General features: G+C 48.7%; 1 protein-coding gene across 2 annotated transcripts in view; it reads left to right on the top strand.

Moving 5' to 3' along the window:
* Positions 1-22,046, top strand: part of BCO1 (beta-carotene oxygenase 1) — a 39,648-nt gene extending 17,602 nt beyond the window's left edge. For both annotated transcript variants that reach the window (XM_044255670.1, XM_044255669.1), the window contains 7 exons: positions 1,496-1,643; positions 4,074-4,294; positions 6,946-7,203; positions 13,900-14,005; positions 17,111-17,205; positions 18,384-18,495; positions 20,519-22,046. In XM_044255670.1, coding sequence (XP_044111605.1) covers positions 1,496-1,643; positions 4,074-4,294; positions 6,946-7,203; positions 13,900-14,005; positions 17,111-17,205; positions 18,384-18,495; positions 20,519-20,748 — 1,170 coding nt within the window. In that variant the 3' untranslated portion in view covers positions 20,749-22,046. The remainder of the gene's footprint in view (positions 1-1,495; positions 1,644-4,073; positions 4,295-6,945; positions 7,204-13,899; positions 14,006-17,110; positions 17,206-18,383; positions 18,496-20,518) is intronic.
* The last annotated feature ends 3,230 nt before the right edge of the window (positions 22,047-25,276 follow it).

Here is a 25,276-nt window from a genome sequence, read left to right as displayed (position 1 = left end):
GGCCTGCAGGAATTCATGGGGCAGCCTCTCCTCTACTGCCATTGGATCCTGAGCTTCCCCAGCACAGCACTTAACACTAGATTCTAAGCTCCCTTGGGGTGGGGGCCATGTCGTTTCATCTCTATGTCTGTGTTTGTTCTGAGGGCTACTAAACCAAAGTGCCACACACTAAGTGGGTTAGAACAACAGAGATTTATTCTTTCATGATTCTGGAGGCTGCAAATCTGAAATCGGGGTGTTCTCATGCTGTCTCTGAAGGCTCCAGGGGAAGATGCTGGCTGGCTTCGTCCAGTCTCAGGTGGCTGCCAGGAATCCTCGGCGTTCCTTGGCTTATAGATGCATCACTCCAGTCTCTTCTAGAGATACAAATCATTGGATTAGGGCCACCTCCATCCAGAATGACCTCATTTTGACTTGATTACATCTACAAAGGCCCTGCTTCCAAATATACGTACCAGGAGTTAGGGCTTCAACATATCTTTTTGGAAGACACAATTCGCCTCATAACAGTGTCCACCGTCTTGGCACTGAGTGGGATCTTAATAGGAGTTTGAATGAATGTACTGGATTGCCCGGACTGGAGCAGCCCTACCTTGTATTGACCTGAAGAGGGAGGCCTTAGGCAGAGAGCAAGCGGACAAAAATAAACGTCCAAGCAGATACCTTTCCTGGGCAGAATCAAGTCAACATTTTCATGAAAATCAATAGACCCACGCATTTTTTCTCTAGCTGGCTAATCAAAGCCTCAGTGTCTTCTCAGTACATTTTAACAATCTGTTAAAGGGAATGCTTTTCTTAGCTGTGAAATTATGTCCAGCACCTTTTAAGCTAGGCGGCATAGGTCCAACTGATGTATGCTTTCCACAAAGCCTCAGAGAGGAAATAGTAGCAGAGAATGAAGCCTTGCCTGACTTTTGGCTGGAGGTCATGCTATTCTGGGGGAGGTGAGGAGAGCAGTTGGTCCCCCAGCCCGGCATTATTCTGTGGCTGTGCCCTGTTGTGGGCTTTGACTGGAGTGTTTTTGTAACTCTCTGTTCTCAGAATAATCTACAAGAGAGGCCTGGAGATTTACGCCTCTGTGGCATGCAAAAGGGGGAGAATTTAAATGAGGTAACCAGAAAGACACAAAGCAGCAGCTAAGATTAACTTGAAGTCTGCCCCACTGTGCAGGTCATTGCTCTGTGGTGAGGCATTCTGTCACCATGCTGAGGACACCCAGCAGGGCCAGGGGGCAGGGTTGCAACAAACGCTACAGAAAACACCCGAAGCTCCCAGTCTCCCCTGCCCCCTCTATGCTCTCTGCGCTGTAGGAGGCTGCCCATGAGGTTATATCAGGTCACACTGGTAAACATCCTCTTTTAAGGTGAAGTCTGCCTTATTTTTCCATCAGGAGATATGCAAAAGTCGCCATCATCTCTCTGAGCCTAGGAGCAGGTGCTTTTCATATGTTTCACCCTTCCCCCATTTTTAAAACCAGGTGGCTCTCATTTTGCAGGTTGACTATCGCAAATACGTGGCTGTAAATCTGGCAACAGCACATCCCCATTATGATGCAGCTGGAAATGTTCTGAACATGGGCACATCCATCATAGACAAGGGGAAGACAAGATATGTGGTCTTTAGGATCCCTGCCGCTGCACCAGGTAGGTCATTCTGGGCATATCCTGAAGGACAGATGCCACGGGTGGCTACCTCCAAAGAGTTCTGATTTTTACTGATGACACAAGACTCAGTCTGACATTTTCCCTCATGGGTGATTCAGATGACCATGAACACACCTTTCTTCTTCAGGGGAAAAGAGATGCTGCCAGGCTTCCTTTTGAAAGAACGAATTCCTTCACTATTCTAACCTGCTTTTCTTTAGGCTCCAGTTCATTGGTTCATTACTTTATCCATTATTCGTGCACCATTTACTTATGCACCCATCTGTCTGTCTGTCCATCCAGCATCCATCCAACTCTCCATCATCCATCCATCCGTCCATCCATCTGTCCATCCATCCACCCGCCTGCCCATCAGACATCCTTCCTTCCATCCATTTTTTTTTTAACTTTTCTAACATGACTTTGTATGCCCAAGTTGTACTGCCCACTTCCCTCCACTAGCCAGATTCCTAGTGCTATTATGTGAGCTCAGTCCTTCTTCAGACCTTCAGACCTTGCAGACCCCTCACCCCATTCTCTGGGCCTTCTGAACCTTCCCCCATTTAAGGCCAGGAACCTGGCGCAAAGCCCAAGTCAATTGTGATTTCATGTTCCTGAGAGGAGGAGGCTTCTGACCCTTGTTTGTCCAGGACCCTCTTGGGAACCATACCCAGGATACCAGTCCTCTGAGGGTGGTTGCACAGGGCTCAGGAGATGGGGCAGAATGACAAGGGTACTTGGCTTGACCGGCCAGTTCAGGAAAACTGGCTTCCATCTGGGATCCCTGCTGGTCCCCTCCCTCATAGTCCTGTAGAACCTCCTGAGCTTCTTACTAGTCTCTATTGGCAGATGTGAGCCCCTAAGGTCAGAAGGCACAGTGAGTAGTCTTGTTAAATGAAACTCCCATGAATTAAGCCGATAAAGGAATAGAGGGTCCCGTCAGACTCCTAGAAGGTCAGATCTGGGGATAGCCTAGGCATTTAAGTTTGTCACATCATATTACAAAAGAGGATAGATAAGGCCCAGGGGGATCAGGTGACAGGCCCAAGGTCACACAGTCACACAGCTCACAGGAGCCTCCAGCGCTATGCCAGCAGCTCCCCCACTGAGCCCCTGCTGCCTCCTGGTGGCTTCCCTGGGATTCACTCCTGTGTCCTGCCTCCTAGGCCAGGGCGCTTTCCATTTCAGTTGGCTTTGTGCTCCATTTGTTTTGTGAAGAAAAGAACCACCCCACAACCCCACAGCATCCCTCCCACCAGCCAGCTGTTTACGGTGCGCACAGGTGGCCACAAGAAAGGTGCGGACGCTTGCAGATAACTCATTATGAACCAGCCCCAGGCCTGGGCGGGGAGGCCTTTTGGCCAGCGGTGACTCATCCTGACCGGGAACAAGTACTTTTCGCTTCTTTGCCACACGGAAGCAGGAGGAGCTGCGTGGACTACTTCATGATTTCATTCTGTTCTCTCTCTCTCCACTCTGTGAGTGCTATTATCCCTAGTAACAGAGGAGGTGGCCGGGCTGAGAGGGCTGTGTCTTCTCAGCTTGGCCTTGTGCTTTTGGCCATAATGACTGACCATATTCCGTTGCACCTGTTTCCGACCTGTAAAATGAAGATCACACAGTCTCCTTCCACGGTCACAGGAGGCATAATAGCCCCTTATCACAGTGGGTGCTTAGTCTCACCCCTAGGTGTTTCTGAATGGTCAGCACAAAGAGAAATTCATGGAAACCCTTGTGATGAGGTACATCTCAAATGCTGGTCCTCAGCAAAATACCAAAGTCGAAACCTGGGGAGCCGGCCTATAACCAGGTGCTTGAGAGAAATGCAGAATCTGACACCCCAGCCCCACATACGGAATCAGACTCCACACTTCGATCATGATCCCTGGTGATCCATGGGTATGAAGAGGTATTGTTCCAGAGCAGGGGCCAACAAGCTTTTTCTGGAAAGGGCCCAAGAGCGAGTATCTGAGGCTTTGCAGACGCGTGGTCCCTGTTGCTACTCCTCAGCAGAGCCTTTGCGGCTCAAGAGCGGCAGCAGCCATGCACCCCGCATAAAGAAGGCCCAGGTTTCTCCAGCCCCTACCTGTATTCTGAACAAACCTTGATGCAAGAGCGGGTTTGTTCGGAACACAGGTAGGGGCTGGGCGCCCAGGCTGTCGAGCAGACTCCTGGCCCGGAGGCCTGGCTCTGGGGCTCGCTGGTTTCCGATTATAGCACCAGGTCTCGCAGGGCGGGCGGGCCTAAGTGGGAACACTCGGAGCCCCTGGGTCAGGCGGGCAGCAGCTCCTTCTCTGGTTTACTTGTCTGCTCTCACCCAGAGGTTCTTCTTAGCGATCTGGTCAGTTTGAAAGGCTCAGCGGCAGGTGATGGGGCGTTGCCTGGGGCCGGCCAGGTCCCGCGCTGCTCCTGAGGCTTGCCTTTCTCTAGAGAACAAGAAGGGGACGAACCCCTTGAAGCACACGGAGGTGTTCTGCTCCATCACTTCCCGCTCCCTCCTCTCCCCGAGCTATTACCACAGCTTCGGAGTCACCGAGAACCACATCGTTTTCCTTGAGCAGCCTTTCAAGCTGGATATCCTCAAAATGTCAACCGCGTACATCCGGGGAGCAAACTGGGCCTCCTGCCTGGCCTTCCACAAGGAGGACAAGGTAAGGCCTGGCTGGGACCCCCAGCCACATGAGGATGGCCCAGGAAGCAGACTGACGCGGAGGTTGGCATGCAGGAGTTTTCCTAGGGAGCTAGGGTGGAAGCTACCATGTAGTCTCCCCAGGTTCATCAGCCAATCTTCCAGAGAGTTCTGAAACTGGATGGTCCTGCTGAGTGGTCCCAGGTGGGGGTGAGGGGGCTGGGACCCCACGTCACTGAGTCAGTAGAGCAGACTGTCCCTGTCTGAAAAGCGTGTGACCTTGGGCAAGCTGGCTTTCATCAGCCAGGCCATTGGCACCAGCCCTGCAGCCAAGGGCTACTCCTCAGTCCTGACCCACATCTGGGCTCCTTGCAGCTTGCACCGTCCATGGACAAGGCCCTTCCGGCGTCCCAGCAGCCAATGGGTAATGTCAGGGAAGGGTGCTAGAGATGATATAAACATCCTAATGATAGAACATTCCACCACATGGTACAACCAAACATCTTCAGGCACATCTGAGTGTTCAAGTGTGGATGTGTGCCTACGTGCGTATGCCTGTTGTGTATGTGCATGCCTCTGTATACGAGTGTGTGTGTGCACACGCACATATGTATGAATATGACTGAATCTGTGCTTGGATATGTGTGTATGAATATATTTACTTCCTGTTGAAATGAGTAAATTTTTACTTGTGATAAATATCAAGCAATTCTTAGTGTTCTCTATTCGAAAGGTATACAAGAAGAGGAAGTCACCTGTCAGTCCCCTGTCTTCCCCTTGCTGCCACCAGTCCCCTCTCCAGAGAGAACCACCACTATGCAGCTCTAAGACCTCTCCTTTCTTCTCAGGGAGGAAAGTGAGGTCCCTCCTCTGCTCAGAACATTCTAGTGATTTCCCATCTTCCTAAGAAAAAGATCCAAAAACGTCACTGACCAGCCTGCAAATCCTCACAGGCCCTCATCCCACCACTGGCTCCCTGCTCACTCAGCCTCCTCCTGGACTTCCTGTATCTCAGACCAGCCTAACACCTTCCTGCCTCAGGGCCTTTGCATTTTCTGTCCCTTCTGCCTGGAAGGTTCTTCCCCAGATGGCTTCCTCCCTCAGTTAATCCATGTCCCAGCTAAATCTCCAGATCCCTGAGGCCTTTTGTGATAAACCAATCTCCAACAGACCCCGCCCCAGGCTTCTCCATCCCCTTGCAGGGCTTCATTTTTCTCAGTAGTGCTCACTGTCCTTGGCACATTATCTGATCATTGACTACTGGCCTCTCCCCCACTAGACTTACAAGTTCCATTAAAGAAGGGCCTTGGGGGGCGCCTGGGTGGCTCAGTGGGTTAAGCCGCTGCCCTCGGCTCAGGTTATGATCTCAGGATCCTGGGATCGAGTCCCGCATCGGGCTCTCTGCTCAGCAGGGAGCCTGCTTCCCTCTCTCTCTCTCTCTGCCTGCCTCTCCGACTACTTGTGATTTCTCTCTGTCAAATAAATAAATAAAATCTTAAAAAAAAAAAAAAAAAAAAGAAGGGCCTTGGTTTTAGTCTGTGTTTCCTGGAAAAATGTTCCTGAAAAATTGTCTGATGTGTCCTAGACCCTCCGTCTATATTTGTGGAATGAACGCTGGGGCCAGGGGCCAGCAGGGAGGCCAGCTGGAGTTGGGTTTGGTCTTCAGGCCCTGGACATTCCTTGGCCCTCAGAGAATTTCACAGTGAGAAGACCAAGCTCCTTGCTAGCGGCAGGCAGAAAGCCCTGGGAAAAGCTTTTGGAATGCGTTTAGAAGAGAGCTTTCTGGAAAGTCCCTGTGCACAACCCAGGGATTTGGGTCATGGGGGAAGAAAAGAGTTAAAATAATTCTGTATTCACCTGCCCACCACCCCTACCTCCCACACTGTCAAAGCCTTCCTCCTCTGTAATTCCACGTAATGTTCAGAGCTGGATTCTGGGGAAGGAGAGAAAGAGGCACATGAGCTGGGAGGAGGTGGCCGAAGCCCGGAGCAGTCCCTCCCTGCCTTTCAGGAGGAGGGTGGTTAGTCCAGAGCTGCCAAAAGAAAGAACCCCACACATACTTCAGATGAGGCAACTGGGGTTGCAGATCTGGCTAATTACCACCCAGAGCGATACCGCCTCCTGACACCCAGAGGTGTGAGCAGATACCCATGTGGGCCCCTTAACTAGAACAGGTCTCTCCACACCACAGCCCCCAGGATAAGGGAGTTTGCCGTGACAACTGCTTTCTGGCAAACCAGGCAGCAGGTGGACACCGGGAGACAGGCCCCAGAAGGGCTGGTGTGAGTTTAGGGTTTTAGGGGCCCTGGCTGTGGGTAGACCCAAGGGGGGCTAGAGAACTGGCCAGTTTCTCCCCCACATGCCATTGCCAGGGACCAAGCTCATCCCAGCCTGGAGTTACAGTCAAGTGAAGGAAGGGAGGGACGGTGTACCCTCAGGGGCTTCCCCCAGACTCTGTCCTCCTGGGGATGCAGAGGCCCCTGCAGCAAAGCTTCCCTCTGCTCCATCTGAAGGAGGTGATCAGGGACCGGCGAGAGCAGGGAATTCTGGGGGAGGGGGATGCTCCAGGGTCACGTGCTAGTGGATGGCAGGGCTGGGTCTTGTCCTGACCCACTGCCTTTGTGCCATGTCGGCACAGGGAGAGCTGACCCCTGGATGTGCCTCTGCTTTCAGACTTACATTCATGTCATCGACCAGAGGACCAGGAAGCCTCTGCCCACCAAGTTTTACACGGACCCCATGGTGGTCTTTCATCATGTCAACGCCTACGAGGAAGATGGCTGCCTTCTGTTTGACGTCATCACCTACGAGGACAGCAGCCTTTACGAGCTCTTCTACTTGGCCAACCTGAACCAGGACTTTGAGGAGAACTGCAGGCTCACCTCCATCCCCACCCTCAGGAGGTTCGCCGTGCCCCTCAGTGTGGACAAGGTAATGGCTCGGAAGGGGACCCTTTCCGTTCCCGGGGAGTCGTGAGCCCCAGTGGGGATTGACTTTGATACTCACTTGATTGACATTGAAATCCCAAATGAGCTGTTCTTGAAGACAAAAATAGGCTTTCACTGTTTTTCCTAAAGTGGTACATATTCATCATAGAAACCTAAGAAAATACCAATTAGGTAAAAAGGAACAACAACCAAAAAAAACCCCATGAACCTATTGTGGATATATTTCTGTTGCCTCCCACATGTCTCTCTGTTGCTCTCAGTAGATAGACAAACAGACATACTGACACACATGTGATGTGTATATGATACACATGCCTATGGATACATGTCTCAATAAAGCTGTAAAAAATTCTGTGTAGTAAGACTTCTCTAAAACTTAGAAATGTATATTTATATTTCATATATTGCTTAGTTTTAGAGAAGGAAATCACAGAGAATTTTTAACAGCTTTATTGAGAGATAATTTCACACACCATACATTTCAGATGCACCATACAGCTGCTTTTAGTAACTTCGCAGAGTTGTGCCAGCAACTGGATTTTAAAACCTTTTTACTAGCCCGGGAAGAAACCTGGCACGCCTCCCTCTAGCCCCCTTCCCGGCTCCCTCCCGCAGCCCCAGGTGAACCCTCATCCACTTCCTGGCTCAGAGGCCCTGCCTGTTCCAGTCACGGCTCACACGTGCCAGGTGCTTCCCTCCACACCGTGTTTCCGAGGCCCGTCTCCGCCACAACGCACAGCAGCCCTTCCTTCCTTTTCATGGTGGAATATGCATGTACTGTTTTGTGCAGTGCTTTTTTCCACTTATGTGGATATCCAAACATCTCTCCGTGACATTCAGTATTCTTCTACAACATCGTTTTAAACATTCGCATGGAGGTTCCAGACTGGGATTCATCACTATTCACCTACCTAATGCCTGCTGCTGATGAGTCCCCTCCTTGCATTAAAAATGACCACTAGGCCAGACATTATCCTCAATTAGGGTGATGCTACCAAGGCTCCGGGCTTGGTTTCAGAGGCTACAGAGATTCCTGGCTCCAGAACTCACTGACTTCATGACTTAATTAATTTAAATGAAAGCAAATTCAATTCAACTCAATTTTGATGGCTCCTATTTACTGAATGCACTCTATGTGCCAGCTACTTTGCTAAGCATTTTATTTTCCTTGCCTCAGTTAGGGATCAAAACAACCTATGGGAGAGGTCCTCACATGAGTCTCATTTTACAGGTAAAGCAACTGAGGCTCAGAGAACTTAAGGAATATGCACATGGTCACACAGCCCCCAGGGACAGAGCCATGATTAGCAGAGGTCTGAAGCTCTAGCCAGATATTGTTGCTTGCCAAGAGTTAATCTCTTTGCTAAAAAAGAAAGTTCTAGAAGTATGAGGTGTTAAAGACATAGTGGCACCTCACTGAGATGCTCTGCTTGACCCAGTCAGAAAGACTGGAAGAGAAATGGAATGAACTTCCTCCCCACGTGGTTCAGGGCTATTGAATGAATGGCCACCTTCCACGAAGTCATAACGTGGCACTGCCCTCTGTGGCCTGCTCTCTGGACCATACTGCAGTGCCTTGCTTGGTCTCCTGGTTCCAGGAAACAGTGGGGGTGTCACAGAGCACACAGGTGGCAAATCCCGAGGCCTGGCCCTGCCTCACACTGACCTCAGCCCAGGGATGAAACAGAAAAAGGAAACGCTCCCTCCCACTGCCCACACACCGAGGGATTTTATAACCTTTTATCATGCTTGAAAAATGATTCGCTTCCTTGGAACCAGGCTGAGAAGTTCAGCATGTATATTTTGAAAAGCTGCCGTGTGAGCCATCTACTGCTTTGAAACTAACAAAGAAGTGTGAACCTTGGGAAGGGTAGCTCTGGCCACGCTGTTTAATTGCTATTTATTGTCCCTTAAAACGTCTTCTTGCTTCACTTTCAAGTTGCCCTCCTGCATATTGAAATTGAAAAGCTGAACAGATGGACATGGCAGACATGTCCAGATCTGGCAGCTCTAATTCTGTCCTATCCAAAGGCTTTTTAGGACAGATGGTGGGAAACGCCACGTTTCTCTGGCACCCATCAGTCCGGGGCCTTTGCAAGTCACTGTCCCTCTGCCTGCAACACTGTCCTCTTTGTATCAGGCCTCGCTTCCCATCTGGCCTTCAGGTTGGACTCAGCTTGGGGGGCTCTGAGACCACACCTGGGCTGGGCCGTGGGGATTGGGGAAGGGCAGGGCATGGTCTCAGCCTGCAGAGGCTTCTAATTTGCAGTGAGTCTAGCAAATTCCTGCTCAGCCTTTAGGCGTCAGGATCATCACTCCCTTTGGAAGAGTTTGTAAGTTCTGATAGCACCTGAATTTCCTTGCTGGACATTTGTCCGAGGTAAATGAGCTTGTTCAGTCATCTGCCCTGGGAAAGCTTCGACAAGCTCTTGGTCTTGTCAGCTCTTTATCCCTTAAATCCGTCACAGGGCCTGGCACTCAGGAGGGTTCTCATTAAACTCCTAACTACTATAAATCCTTGAACGAGTGGTAAGTGGGTGAGAAATGTGACGGGGGTTCCCTAAAAGGACACGGGTCTCTCTAGAGCATTTGGAACATTTCCCAAGTGGAAGTGCTTTCCGCATAGAATGGACAGTAGTGAAGTATATTTAAAAGTCTGGGACCTCCCAGCTGCCCCAGATTCTCTTGTGTTTGGGCCAGCTGGGGTCAAAGGAAGGTGGGGCCCCTTGGCACTCTAGGCCTGTTGATGCAGGGTGGCACAGGGTTGTCTAAGGTGGGGCCGGGCTGGGAGGGGTGTGGACGTGCACAGACAGTTCGGGTGGCTGCCCTGCCCTCCTCCTGCGGGGCTCGGAGCACTGCCTCCAGGTGGGTTCATAAGCACTTGCCTACCCTTCCAACAGCTAGCCATGTGTAAGGGGCCATCATGGGCGGAGGCACTGAGGACTTAAAACAGGTAGTTTCAACTCCTGGCTCGGTAGATTTGGTTTTTGTCTTGACCCCAAGTTCAAAAACAAAGATCTAGTAATAGAAGAAGCTGCCATTTACTGAGAGCTCCTTATGTGTCAGGCCCTGTGTTAGATGCCTTTTTTCTTCTTAGACCCCAGCAGGAGGGGCCCCTGCTCTGACCTTGACATTTGGGGGAGGGGCTGCTGATCCAGCCTTTCCTTGGCAGTGTCCCTTCCTCACAGATTGAGGAGTTCAGAGGGCCCAAGAGCTGTGCCCATCCGGAGAGGTACCTTCCCCTGCCTCAACCATGAAGCAGCTACTGGGATCCCTAAATTCTCTGCCCGAATAGCCTTAAGACTGCTTCCAGCTCCTGCTTCTCTCTTCCTAAAAGCAGTCTATGCCACTGGTGTACTGGCCTCAGACCCATGAGGTGGCCAAGGTTAGCTATTGGCTTGGTCGTGCTGGCTGGGGAATCTGGGCAGTGAGAAGAAACAGGGCAGGGAAGAAAGAACCTGGGCCCAGAGGCTGGCCCTCATTCTGCCACCCGATTCTGGCTCGGAACTCCAAGGAGTCCTAGAATTCCAAATTCACACATCCTTCCAGACCAGCACTGTGCAAAAGAATCCATTGCAATGATGGAACATTCTCTGTCTAATGCAGTAGCCACTAGCCACACAGGCCAGGGAAGCTGAGGAAGTGGATGTTTAATTGTATAATTTTAAGTTAAATGTAAATAACCGCATGTGGTCAGTGTTTCCCATATGGGACAGCGCAGTTCCACATTATGAAGGTCTCTGAATCAAGACGAGGGAGAGAACGGTGTCTCATTTAACAGTGTGCTCAGTGTATTTAGACGTAGGGTTGGTGGGTCTCCACTCTTGTCCTGGGTCCTGCAAATTTTAGGAACTGTTAAATGCTTTGCATGCTTCTCACCTCGTTAGTAGGACACCCCTCTGTGTTGCTTATTACATGACTACAGATGAGAGACGAAGTAAGTGGCCCAACATTGCAGGAACATCTTTGGGGTTGAGTTGGGATTTGAATGCATGTCGGTCTGGCTCTGAGTTACTGACTATGATGTGCCTGGCCCTGGACCAGGGGTTTTCATGACTATTATTTAATTGCAACCATAATCTTCAGGTATCAGTCAGAGCAACCCCACTTATGTCACCACCCATCAAAAAGTAATGAATTTTCCCCATATTTTACAAACCAGGAAACAGGCTCAGGGAGGTTTAGGGGCTGAGGTTGGGGAGCTGCTGCTCAAGCTCACACAGAAACCCGCAGAGTCCGATTCCACAGACCGGGCTTCCAAACCCCAAAGCCAGTGTTTTGGGGAATTACCACGATGGCTGCTGCTTCCGGGAGTTCCCTCAAGTTGAGGGATTTCAAAGCAAACTGTAGGATCTTGTTGACATTGGGCTAGAAAGCTCTTCTCAAAGCTGAGCACGTGGCCACCAAAAGCAGCCGAGTCATGTTCATTACTGCCATGTGGAAAAATTCAGTTTATCCCTCAACCAGTCTGACCAGTTTCAGGCTGGAATTAGAAGATGTCTCTGTAGACGGACTCCCTGCGACGCAAGCCCAGGGCATGCACAACAGGCCTGTTGCTGTCAGGTGACTTAGCAAAGCACAAGGCCGCCTCCGCTGGTCTGTGATACGGTCCGGGTGGACGCACTCGGAGCTGCTGTTTACAGGATCCCACCGACGTGCTGAGTGCCGGCGACTTTTTCCACACATTTCATCTCATTTAATTCCTACAACCACCCCTGCACAGTACATGTTTTGCACCTTGACAGTGGGAGGAAAGCTTATTGAGTCATGCATTCGCTCATTCATTCAGTGGTTACTTTCCGGTGTGTGCTTTCAGCTCTGTGCCATGCACCGAACAAAATCTGGTCCCAGTCTAAAAGGGGAAGACAACATAAAAGAAGGAAGAAGCTCCATACAGGAGATAATGACAGCTCAGGACAAATCCCTTGGCAACATTGCAGGTGGAGTTGCTGGGGAAGGAGAATTTGCGTAGAGGCCTCCAGAATGGGAATGGGCCAGCCTCATGGCCTTAGCACCTGCCTTGCCTACAATGTTCTTGCTTCCAAGCAGAAGAACTGCGAAGTGAAGGGCCCAGACTCTCCTTCCCTCTGTGTGACTGTGGGCAGGCCTCTTTCCTTCTCTGGGCCTTATTTTCCTCTTCTGTCAATTGAGGGATTGAACTAAACAAATCTCAAAGGGCCCCTGCAGTTCAACTGCTAGGACGCAGCAAATCTGTCCCCCTTCCCAGCAAAAAGCTGCTCTCTTTCAAATAGGTTCCTTTTAATTATAAAATTCCATTTTGAAAAATTTGGAAAGTAGAGAGAAATTTAAATGAGAAGAAGTCAGCCCTAACAGTAATTCTCAGCCTGTAAACTCCATGAAGGCAGGGACTCAGCCTTACTTCTTCATTGCCTAACCTGGACTTGCCCCAATGGTAGTAACATCATTATCATCATCATCATCAAATTGATGTAGGGGCCCCTGGGTGGTTCAGTCAGTTAAGCATCTGACTCTTGATTTTGGCTCAGGTCCCTGATCTCAGTGCTGTGAGATCTGAGCCCTTTGCTGGGCTCCTCGCTCAGTATGGAGTCTCCTTGGGGTTCTCTCCATCTGCCTCTGCCCCTCTCACTCCTTTGCTCATGCTCTCGCTCTCTCTCCGTAAAATAAATAAATCCTAAAATCAGCAACAACAACAACAGAAACATTATCTGCTGCCGCTAACATTTATTTAGCACTGACTGTTAAGGAGACCCTCTTGCAAACCGTCTGTATGATTATTTAATCTGCACAACAACTTGGAGATGTGTCTACTCTTTGCATGATGCATCCACTGAAACTTACTATACAAATGAGGACACAGAGCTCTCCAGAGATACTAAGTCACTTGCTCGAGGCCCCATAGCTGCTATGTAGGGAAACAGGGAGTAGTAGAACCCCAGTAAATATCTAATCAATTTTTTTTTTTCTAATCAATTGTTTTAAATCCCTTTCCTGGGTTACCGTGATGATGGTAAGACACCGAACAAAGTCTGATTATAAGCTGAGACCAAGGAATGCCCTCCACAGATCCTTCACTCCCAAGCCATTCTTAGTGCCTATTTGTTTACATTTCAGCAGTGGTATATTTTCACAGGAGAAAATCCTGAAAATACAGATAAGCGTAGAAAAATAAAGTCCCCATAATTCCACTGCCTGCTGTCTTGTTAATAATTGGTGTCTCCCCCAGGATCTTTTCAGTGTAAGTTCTTTTTAAGCTGATTGAGCTCAGACTGCATATGCAATTTACTCTACTGTTTTTCTCGGTATTCTACCATGAGCATTTCCCATGTTATTATAAACGCTTTATAAACATCCTTCTGATGACTGATACAGCCAGCCTTCCCTGCAGGAAGGGAATCAGCCAGTATTTAAAAAGTGAGAACCTACCAATACATTAATTTCACCCGGGAAAGATAAGATAGCCCAGAGTTGGAGAAAAGAGCCATGAGTCTAGGGACCCCTTCCTACCAGTAGGTAGCTATCAGTTTACGAGGTCTCAGAGAGTAAGAATAAAAACACCAGCAGTGTAATAGCTGCATCCTGTGGCTCACGTGAGGCCAGAACAAGATGACATCCACTAAAGCACTTGTTTTATGATGTACCCAGTAAAACAAGTGTTTGCTCTGGATAACCTGTTCTCAATTTTTTTTTTTAAACTCAGAATGCAGAAGTGGGCTCAAATTTAATCAAACTGACATCTACAACAGCAAAAGCCCTGAAGGAAAAAGATGACCAAGTCTACTGCCAGCCAGAGTTGCTTTATGAAGGTAAAACACATCCTCTCTGCAAGACACCTAGGGAGGGGGCAGGCTTTTGTGAATTCCCCTGAGACCTCTCTCTACCTCATTCTGATGAAGAGGAGCTGTGCCCAGACAGCAAAACTGAGGACAAGCAGCAAGACTCTTGGGGTGCCCCAGCAGAAAGCATTGAGTGACAGTTCTCTTTCAAATATCTTCAGACCTCTCCCAGGAAGGCACTGGGGTGGGGAGGGTGGTTGTTGGATCAGGTGATTTTCACGGCTGGTCTCTGCAAACGTTCTGATTTATTGAATGCTGACTTACTGAACAGGGACAGTGTGTCTGCACTTCCATTTCTATACTTCAAAACACCCTGCCAGGACAGGGGCCATCAGCCCCATTCAGTGGAGGAGGAGATGGCTCAGAAAGGCTATGCTCCACACAGAGTGTAAACCCCTCCAATAAGAGTTGCACCCATGAGAGCAGGCTTCTCAACCTGGGCACCCCTGAAGTTCGGGGCTGGGTCATGCTCTCTGCTGGGGGCCATCCTGGACACTATAGGATACTGAGCAGCACCCCTGGCCTTGACTGTAAGCACCCACACCCGGAATTAGAACAACCAAAATCATGTCCAGACATTGCGGGTGTCCAGTGGAGGCACCATCACCCTGATGGAGAACCACTGCCCTAGAATATAAGCCTCAGTGTATCCCCAGATGTGACAAAAGTGTGGCTTAGAGGAGTCTCTGCTCAGCACAGGTGTGGAATGAATGGACTTGTCCAGGACACTCGCTAGAGGGTGGCTGGGCATGGCTCGGCTTTGCTCCCACGTTGGCTGCTGCCTGGTTCATGCATCTGGGCGGAAATTGTCCTGGGGACTTTGTTAGACCAACCCCAGATTTGCCCATAAGAACCACTGCTATAAAACAGCATCCTAGGATCCCGTAACCAGTTCCGTGTGGCACCCCAAGCACTGGGAGGATTTGGAAGTGAATATGTAGGTCTTGGTCCTACTTTTTTTCCACCCTAAGGTTTTACTTATTTATTTGGCAGAGAGAGAGCAGCAGCAGGTGGAGTGGGAGGCTGAGGGAGAGGGAGAGGCAGGGTCCCAGCCAAGCAGAGAGCCCCACATGGGGCTTGATCCCAGGACCCTGGGATTACTACCTGAGCTTAAGGCAGACACTTAACTGATTGAGCCACCCAGCTGCCCCCTGGTCCCAGTTCTTAAGTCTGGCTGCCTTAAGATGATGATTTGCATCTCCACTCACTTGCCACATGGTGGGGGCAGATGGAGGGTTAAAATGCTGTGGTCTTTTTTATATCCAAGAAGAGAATTCTTGCTCATTGTGGCAATCTCGGGCAATGGCTGAAAAGTATGGCAATAGATGGGTCCCTCATAATCCCTCCACCCATGGCAACACTTTGGAAATACCTCTTGTGTTTCTGTCATGTCTGGGTTGCTGTCATGTCTGGGTTGCTTGGCGTATGTCAGGTCCTCTTCTAGAACTTCCCAGACCTCACCCTGCCAGTCTTACCCCATTATCCTTGACATTAGATGAGTTCGCACACATAGCGTGCTTTACCAAGGGCCTGGCGCATAGTGAGAGTCCAGCACAAGGTAGAAGTTATCAGAACAACTCTGGGAGGTAGGTGTTGGCACATGTCATTCTCGTTTTAGAGCTGAGGACAGCAAAACTGAGGATAATTCCATAACTTGCCCAAAGATAGGCAGCAGAGCCAAGACCTGAACCTAGGTCTCTTGGACTCAAAAACCCTTAACCTCTGCACTTACAGTTTTACAAAATGCAGACATACTGTACCATCTAGAATATTCTGAAATGGCTTCTTCCACTGAGTGAATATAGCCTGAGAATTTCCCAGATCCTGAAGATTCTTCAAGAGCATGGTTTCAACAGCCTCACAGAATTCACGGGCAGAAAGCCCATTTTTACTTAACCAAGTACCTGAGGCTGATCATTGACAGGGTGGAGGTAAGGGGGGTTGGCGGTCCCCAGACCGGGTTTGAGGTCCCGGAGCACCATGGAAAGTCTCAGAGGTACTCTGGGGTCAACTGTGGGCACCTTTTTCTGGTTTCAGTATGTGGGTGGTCCCTTTAGCTCACAGTCACTGTGTTGTCTCTGGAAATTTTCATGATTACTTGTCTGAGGGCCTGGACATCTCCTCGCCTTAACAGGCCATTCCCCTGCACTCCCCGCAAGCCTGATAACCTCTCATGCCTCCTTTTTAGGAGGCTTCTGTGTGGCAGATTTTCCACATCTTCTTCCTCTTTTCTTGGACATTACATTTTCACCAGCAGTTGGCTCCGACTGCCTGGAATATTCTATAAGATGGGGGATTTTCATTTCAGCCCTCAGACTTAGAAATTTAATTTGCCCCCACAGGCGCACGCGCGTGCGCACGCGCACACACACACAAATTTTTAGGTTTTTTAATTATAAAAGTAATAGACACAACGAAAATTTCATGTAATGAGAAACCTAAAGTGTACAATATAAAATACAAACTATAAGGAAGTTACTAACCCAGTAATGTTTCTGAACCTTTTCTCTACATTTGCAACATAGTGGAGATAATACTAGAACCAGCCTTCTACAGTTTGTCTTATGATATTGGCACTTTCCCATGTTATTAAAATTCTTTGCAAACATTAGTTTTACTTAGGTGACTATGTGAATTCACCAGATTTATTTAACTATTCCCAACGGACACCCCTTTCCATGGCTTCAGAGTTTTTTTCCACACCCCCACACATGCACACGCATACACGAGCACTTTTTTTTATTTTTAAGAGCTTTAAAAAAATTGCAGTAGCCTCTGATTCTAATCATGCAATTCTTTTTGATTTCTATCTTGGATAATTAAAGATGCTTATGCACTTAAAAAACGAGGTCTATCTTTCCTTGCTCCTGAACCTTCTCATAGAGCCAGGGTAATTATCAGAGGTTCCCTCCCCCTGCACTGTTACCAACCTTGATCTAATCCAGGCCCTGAAGCAAGTTCAGCGATCCTGGATCGGGAGCTGTTTTTGTGGACAGGGCGCCGAGTCTGGCATGAAGGGTGGAGGCTCCCAGTCCTCAGCAATGGGGGCTTCACTGGTTGTGTCATTCTCTCCAGGCCTAGAGCTGCCTCGGATCAATTATGCTCGCAACGGGAAGCCATATCGCTACGTCTTTGCTGCCGAAGTTCAGTGGAGTCCCATCCCAACCAAGGTACTGATCCCTATGTGACTTGGGCTGGCGCGCCCTACGACGATTGTGTCTGCCTGCAAAGCTAAACTAGGTTCTCAGACTGGATGACCTTGATCAGAAAAAGGAGGTCCCTTTGGGGCAGAGGGCAGATCAGAGAGTGAAGTCCGTTTGGACGGAATACCATGGAAGTGATGATGGGCCATCCCAAGAGAGGCGGCCCTATCTGATGGACAAAGAGATCTCGGCAAAGAGGTCAGAGCTGTAGGTCATCCATTGATTTCTTTATTCAATACATGTTTATTGAGCACCAGTTACGCGACAGCATGGTGGCAGTGAGGATAAGGAGGTGAACAGGGTGATCCCAGTCCCTGCCCCCAAGCAGCTTGCCCTTTCAAGCAGAGGGCTGAAACTTAGACCCTTTAGTTATTTTTACTTGTTACTATTTGTTGAACACTTACTGTACCCCAAGGACTATGTTAAGTGTACAGATATCACTTGTCTTTAATGTCATTTTAAATAATAAATAGAATATCTTTTCTAAAAAATGCAAGCATTGCAGAAATGTGCAAAGCAAAAAAATTAGGGCTCACACACACACTCCCCACTAATCCCACACCCCAAGGGGAAACATGTCTATTAGGGATTAAGAGAAGTCCAGGGACTTGCACTTTTTAAAACAACAAAAGGATCGTATTACACTTTAAATGTTTGCATTGAAGACATTCATTTATTCAACACATACAAAAATGGCAGTGTAGCGCCAAATATCAGATATATTCAGGCTTTTGTTTGTTTGAACAACCATTTTTATTCCATAAGATTCAAAACATTTTATAAAAGAGTACGTGAAAGGTCTTTTTAATGAGTGTTTCTTAGGATATTTAAAGTCAAGAAGTCGTCCCTAAAAGTCTGAATCATCCAGGAATGCTGGGTGGCTCAGTTTATTTTTTAAAACTTCAGTATGTAAAAAATTTTATTTTTTAAAAATTGGATGACAGGAGGACCTTTGCTTAAAAATGCAAGAGGAAGCTCGCTGCTCTCACTTTTGGTGCTACACTGACCCTAGGTAGATGGCATTTGGAGTCTACGCTGGAGGGGCTGGATCCCTTCTGTCTGTGGGCACTGATGTCACCAGTTCCCAGGGAATGCACATGCTCTCCAACAAGTCACTCCCATGTCTCTCCTCTTTGGATATACAGATACTGAAATACGATGTTCTCACAAAGTCATCCTTAAAATGGGGACAGGAGCATTGCTGGCCAGCAGAACCCCTCTTTGTTCCCACACCGGGTGCCCAGGACGAAGATGATGGTAAGACCCCAGGAAGGGGAGCCCACTTGCCACACTCTGCTTGTGATCACTCCTCAAACAGAGACATCGTCTGGGAGCAGTGTGACCCTCCCTCTCCAACTGCCGTATCACAGAGCTGATGGAAACAGGCTTTGAAACCCAGGTCTGTCTGAGTCCAAAGCAGTGAGTTTAAGGAGTCCCTCAAAACACCCTCACTTCTGACACCAACTGCAAGTTGAGGGGTCTCTAAGACCACCCTCAATGTCGATAGAAGGACTCATAGAACACACTGAAAACTGTTCTGTTCATGGTTCTTGTTTGTCATAATGAAAGGACTGTAGGTTGAAAGAAAAGATACCCATGGGACAGAATCCAGGAGAATTTCATTCATGAGTATCTGGTTGTCCCTGGAGGTCACGGCCAACCCCAACTCCTCCAACAATGGCCATGAAATGTCACCAACCAGAGAAGCTCACTCAAGCCTTCATGTCGGAGCTTTTTTAGGGGATCGGTCATATAGTCATGGTTGGTTGGCTATGTGGTTCTCCTTTGGCCTTCAGCCTCTCTGGAGGTCAAAGTGACATCTAAATCACTTTGCTAGGATAGATCATCAGGCTGGTCCCAGGTAAATAAAGATACTTTTATGAGGCAGGACATTATAAGGGCTTAGAGGTCACCTCCTAGGAGCAAAGGTCAGACTTCCCTTTGGGGGACATTAAATTGTTTACTACACAAAAGCCCACTTCCTTTCTACTTTAATATTCATTGCAATGGCTGGGGCAGAATTCTTAACCATCTCTAAGCATGTATTTTCTGCGTGGAGCACCTATAAATGTGTATTTGTGGCCCACCTCCCTTTTCTAGATTTCCACATGACCAAATGATCCTTTTCCTCCTTGATTCTGCCTCTGCCCCAAAAATCCCTGCCCATACTCCTGGGATGCTCAGGCGGGCCACCAGAACCATAGCTGGGGCTGTCCCACTGAGCTGCCAGCTGCTTCCCTTAGGTGAAATGGAGTGGATTTCTGCCTGGGCCCTGTCTTCCTACTGGACCCACATGGCATGGCACGCCAGGCGGCAGACCCCACGGTCCTGTCATCTCTGAGGTGGGAGATGGTTGGCAGCACCTCCTGCTGAAGCTGGCCTCCCACTGGGCCGGCCCAGGGCCTCCCCTCCATTCTCTTGTGGGCAGGGAGTAGCAACGTCTTCATTGCACCAAAGCAGAGGCCGAGGGAATGCAGCTTCCCTAAAGCCACATACCTAGTGCCTACGGAATTAGGATTTTAATCCGAGCCCATCTGACTTCAACTGTGCTCAACCAGCCTGAGACCCAGGAGGCTTTGGGAGGAATCACGAGTAGTTGCTGGAAGTTTAGGGGCATTATTTCATTTAATCCTCTGTCCCTTGAGAGCGAGTACTTGGAATATGTCCATTTTACGGAGGGAAAGGCTGAGGCTGCTAGCGTGCTGCCTGAGCACACAGCGGGCTGGGCTCATTCACTTGTCGTTGCATGCAGCTCGTCTGAGTTTAGCCAAGTGTCATATGTTAGCCCAATGCAGCACAAAACTGATTCTCCATAATGAGACTTTCTAAGTCCTGGGCAAATAGCCATCCTCCAATGCAGGCAGTACTTTACAGAACGCGCTCATTACTCACCATGCAAGAGGTTCTCTCAGCAACCGGGGAGGGCAGGGAGGATTCGCCTTACTCTGCAGATGAATGGACTAAGGTTCAGAGAGGTAAAGGGACTGGCCCTGGCGTGGAGTCAAAGCAAAAGGACCGCAAATTTGAGATTCTGTGGGAGCAGAAGAGAAAGGTCAGGGAAGTAGGAATCAGGAATCAGAAAGTAGGAAGTAGGAATCAGATTCCTACTTCCCTGACCTTTCCCTTCTGCTCCCACAGAATCTCAAATTTGCGGTCCTTTTGCTTTGACTCCATGCTTACTTCAGAGAGGACAGGGAGATACAGCTGAGGAACTTGCCCCTCCAGCTGAAGGAAATTTCAGTCTGTATTTTTACCAAGTGTCTCTTTTTGTTTCCCAAAGGGATTATCCTATCAGCCATCGTGTCTACCGATCCCCAAAAGCTGCCTTTTCTGCTTATTCTGGATGCCAAAAGTTTTACAGAATTGGCTCGTGCATCCATCGATGTAGAGATGCACCTGGACCTCCATGGGTTATTCATCCCAGACACAGACTGGGATGCGAGGAAGCCGGCCCTTTCCCAGGAAGAGCGGGACCGGGCTCCAGACAGCTGCGTGGCCCCGCAGGCCTGACCGGGGTGGGGCCTGGGCCTTGGGCCCTGGGCAGAAGGGCTCCACTGGCAGGCTCCTGCAGGACTGCAGGCTTGCTTCCTCTCTGGGTGAAGGGGAGGTCCTTCATTTCGTTTGCACTTCTTCTTTCTGTGGTTGCTTTGAGAAAAAGGTGTGGAAATCGTGCTTGTTAATATCTTTTCTTTCCACTTATTTTGGCCATAAAGACCTGGTTTGAAAGTGGATAAATATTTATTGATTAGCTCAAGCCCTTCTAAGAAAGTCTTTTTCATTATGACAATGATAGTGACTAGAAACTGTACTAAGTCACATAGTCAACCTTCTTAGAATGAGCAACCACTGACATCTCAGAGGAGAGACAAGTAAACATTCATCACTTCTCCTTCCTGCCGCCCCTTCTCGCCCTCTTTCCAGTAGACTAGCTTGTGGATCTAGGAGCTGTAGCTTTCTCCACTGTGACTTTAGTAAATTATATGGCCAGGAAGGCATATTGCTTTGGGGTCATTCCATGCAAGGTATGGCATAATTTAAAATAATAAAAACTTTAAAGTCTGCTCTAACCTTATTTAATTTTTCCATGGCTTCTTTCTTCTGAAGTGCTTCTAAGGCAATAAAATAGAGGAGCTGGACAGTTTGTAGGCTGCTAGATGCCCCACTGTACACCCAGTGGGACGGCAGACTGGTGTGGGCATCCCCCTCTGCAGGACAAGGGTGAGGGACTGGACACTCACCCAGCTTGCCATGGCCAGGGGGCTGGAATCCAGGATTGAGGCCCAGGCCTGGGCTGGCATGAGGAGTTCTTGCCTAGCTGAGAACGAGGGCAGTGAGCCATCCCACTGTCTATATGGGAAAGGAGGGTCCCCAAGCTGAATGCGCTGCCAGGATGGGCTAGGTGTCTGCACAGAGGTGGTGGTAGCGACGGTGGAAGCTGGGAACAAGCCCAGAAGCGTCGCAAGTGAGCACCGGGAGCTTCACGGATAGTCGAGTCTCACCTTTGTGGTCTAGCGGGTGCCTAGTTTAGACACCCAAACGCAGGCTGGATAATTCCAACATGCCCATGTCATAGGATTGGGGGAGCTGGGAGCCCACCCTTATTCTGCACCTGCCTCCTGCCGTAAGTCTGAATTTCATTCGGTCACCGGTATGGATTCAGTGACATGTCTTGAGGGCAGGAAGGAATCTCCGGCGACACTGCATGAAGGAATCTCCAGCGACACTGCCCCCAGAGGGGGCAGCCCTCTCAAGGGTAGTCTTGGCTTTTGCCGTCTGCCCGCCATGAAGCCATACTTAGCTCGACTCCCATGTAGGCTCCATCTGATCTGGGGGTTGGGTTTTGTTTGGGGGAGTGGGGTTTTTTTGGACATTTTTATTGGCCTAATTGTAGATTCATGTGCAGTTCTAAGAAATAATACAAAAGAGATCCTGCAAGGACTTTACCAGGTTTTCCCTGGAAAATGCTGCAGCATTATAGTACAGCAGGACGACCGAGACACTGATTCAGTCCACAGATCTTTTCAGATCTCTCATTCAGATCTCTCATCTGGTACTCATTGCTATGTGTATTTAGCTCTGTGCAATTTTATCAAAGCTGTTATATAAATGGAATCACCTTTGAGGATTGACCTTTCCCAGCAGAACTGCTTGGAGATTCATCCCTGCTCTCTGTTGGGTGGTTTTGTTCACTGCTGTATCCTCCGCACCTAGAACACTGCCTGCTGCACATTTATCCTCACAATAAATATTTGTTGAGTGAATGCATGAGTGGGTTCCTTCAACAAACTGTTTGTTGGTTGATAGTGTACCAACAAGAAATGGCTCTTTTCCTAATGATCTCCTGGGACGACAAGGAAGACGGTTCACAGGGAACCCAGTACCAGCAGCCAAGACACCCCGTGCAGGTTCCCTCTCCCTGCCATCCCGGATCCCTCCTCTCTCCCTTTCCCTGTCAGTCCCTCAAACCCCCTCTCCTGTCCCAGCATTTCCATTTCACCCTTGGTTTCTACAGCACATTAAACAAAAACCTGACCCCTGGAAATGGCAGAAGGAAGACCATCTCTGCTTCCTTTGGGAATCCCAGCACCTCAGCCTTCATGAGATCTGCTGCGAGGAAATGCCAGCTATGGTGGCCTAAGAAAAACGTGACTGAGGTCTGCATTCATAGAGCAGGAGTGGAAAAGAGGCGACAGATGTGACACTCACCTACTTATTATTATTCTTCAGATATTTGAGAAGAGGGTGGAACTGAGAAGTGCTTCCCCCACCCCCATTCTCCTCAATTCTGATTGCCAAACAGATCCAGACCTACTCACGAAAAAGGGTGCAGTTCTGCGGGGAAGAAAAATAACGTCTGTGGTTTGTTTGCCTCGTTTGAGATGACAGGTGAGATAGCAGGCTGATGAGGAAGGCTGGCACACCAAATCTTTTTTTCTCAGTTTCAAAAACACCAAAGGTCGATGACAGGATGCCCGATTTATCTTGGATCCTTAACGCCATCCTGTTTCATTACACGCAGGCCAGGGTAATTAGCTCAAAAGGCCACAGGAGCTAAGACGCATGCGCTCTCTCAGGCACCTCAAGACCGCCTGTCTTCCCCTCCGAGCCTTCCTTGTTATGCTTCGTGTGGGTGTAACACATGACCAGGAAGTTCTACAGGAACAATCACTCAGATTTGTTTATTGCTTTGATAAAGCCACAGCATTTCACAAGTGCTCTGAGATGTGTCAGGTACTCGGTGAGCCCTCAAATGTTTGCTGACCCACTAACTTGTTCCTCCAAAGGTTTTTCTAATTCGATTCCAGTTCAGGAATAAGCTGGATGTGTACTTGGACAGATCAACTCACGAAACATCTAAGTGCTTTCCAGCGACATCCGCATTACTGGTTCACACTCACATCCTCCAAAAGTTACGGAGCGTCAGGCTGACTCCATTAAGAAGGTTGCTGGTCCGGGCTAAGAACAAACACCTTTGATCACTTCTTAAGTTGTTTAAAGACTGTTTGGGTGGCTTTTAAATGGCCGAGAGAAGTCTTTGCCATGGCAAATCAGGACACGCAGACAGAAGAGTCATTACCAGCTTCCTCAACAACAGGAATGAGACCTGTGGCCTCTACAGCTCAACTTCCTTCTAGGTGTTTGGCCTGCCCACCAGGTGCAGACACACAAACACAAACACACACATACACACACGCAGCCGGCGGCAAAAGCTGCTGGGTCACGTCAGGAAACAGTCCCTTGAGGTCAAGCCCCAGCAGAGAGGCTGGGGATGTTCATGGACCAGGTGAGCAAAGAGAGCTATGGAAGCGCTGTGTTGGGAAGGGTAGGGATGAACCAACTTTCTTCCCTCCTGGTGGTCAGGGAAAGCTTCCCAGAAGAGTGTGCCTTCAGGAGCTGCCTGAGTGTTTGGAGGGAGGACCTGGCCAAGTGCTGGTCCTTACAGGCTGATAGTATCGCTCAGGAAAAGGATTTGGGGACGGTTGTGGGTTGACTGAACAAAACAGGTGGGGAGTGATTTCCCTGAGAAATCACAGTTGGAAGAGTGTGAGAATTCGGCAAATTTTGCACGCGCACGTGTGTGTGTGTGTCTGATTATAAAAATCATATATGTTCATCGTCGAGCATCTGGTTACATTAAAAAAGAAATGAGAAAGACACCCATAGTCCCACTATCAAGAGAAAACCCCTGAAATCACTCTAGTGTGGTTTTTCTTCAGTATTTAAAATATTTTTGTTCACAGCGTATATAGTAGCAATTGGTTTATAACCTAGACACCAGTTAATAACCTGTTTCTTTCACGGAACATATAATGCAGGTATTTTCTCAAAGTACTAAATTCTTCTTTGGGACATGACATGATGTACACTATCCTACTGCTGGACATTTACGTTGTTCCCAATTTTTTACTATTATAGGTAATGCCAGATCAGTAACTGCACACATATTTCTAGAGCTCATCCCTCCCCCTGGCTCTGTATTCAAGCAGTTATTATTGCAATTTTCTTTGGCTAGATTCCCAACTTGGTTTTTCTGAGCCAAAGAGAAGAAGAACAAGGTTTTGGGTATTCTTGGAAAGGCCTAGGGTTTTGGTTTGATTCAAAGGAAACTGAGAAACCATTAGAAAATCCAAGAGGCTCACATGGTCAAAGTGGTTGGAGGCAATAGAAAAAAGAGGGGGTACATGGTAATATGACTTTCATCCAAATCCTCCCTCCCTCTTCTTCCCCTATTCCACCTCCTCCATATCTTTCCATTAGGGGAAGATACTTGCTCTTTTCCAGGAATATATTCACCTCACTCACTCATTCATCCATTCAGTGATAACCAAAAGTGTGTTGGCATTTAATGGGGAGCACAACCAGCACCTCAGCTGTCCTCGGGGAATGGAGGGCACCATGAAGGACACAGCACCAGGAAAACAGACCAATGCCATTCAGTGGATTGCTCCTGAGAAAAGGGAACACCCCAGGGGACACCCAATGCTTCCTTGAAAACCAGGGCTGGCTGATCAGGGAAGGATGGCAGCAGGGAACTAGG

Source organism: Neovison vison, chromosome 7 (genome assembly GCF_020171115.1).
Source record: "Neovison vison isolate M4711 chromosome 7, ASM_NN_V1, whole genome shotgun sequence".
Taxonomy (NCBI): domain Eukaryota; kingdom Metazoa; phylum Chordata; class Mammalia; order Carnivora; family Mustelidae; genus Neogale; species Neogale vison.
Note: the sequence above shows the minus strand (reverse complement) of the source record. Positions and strands in the feature narration are given on the sequence as shown.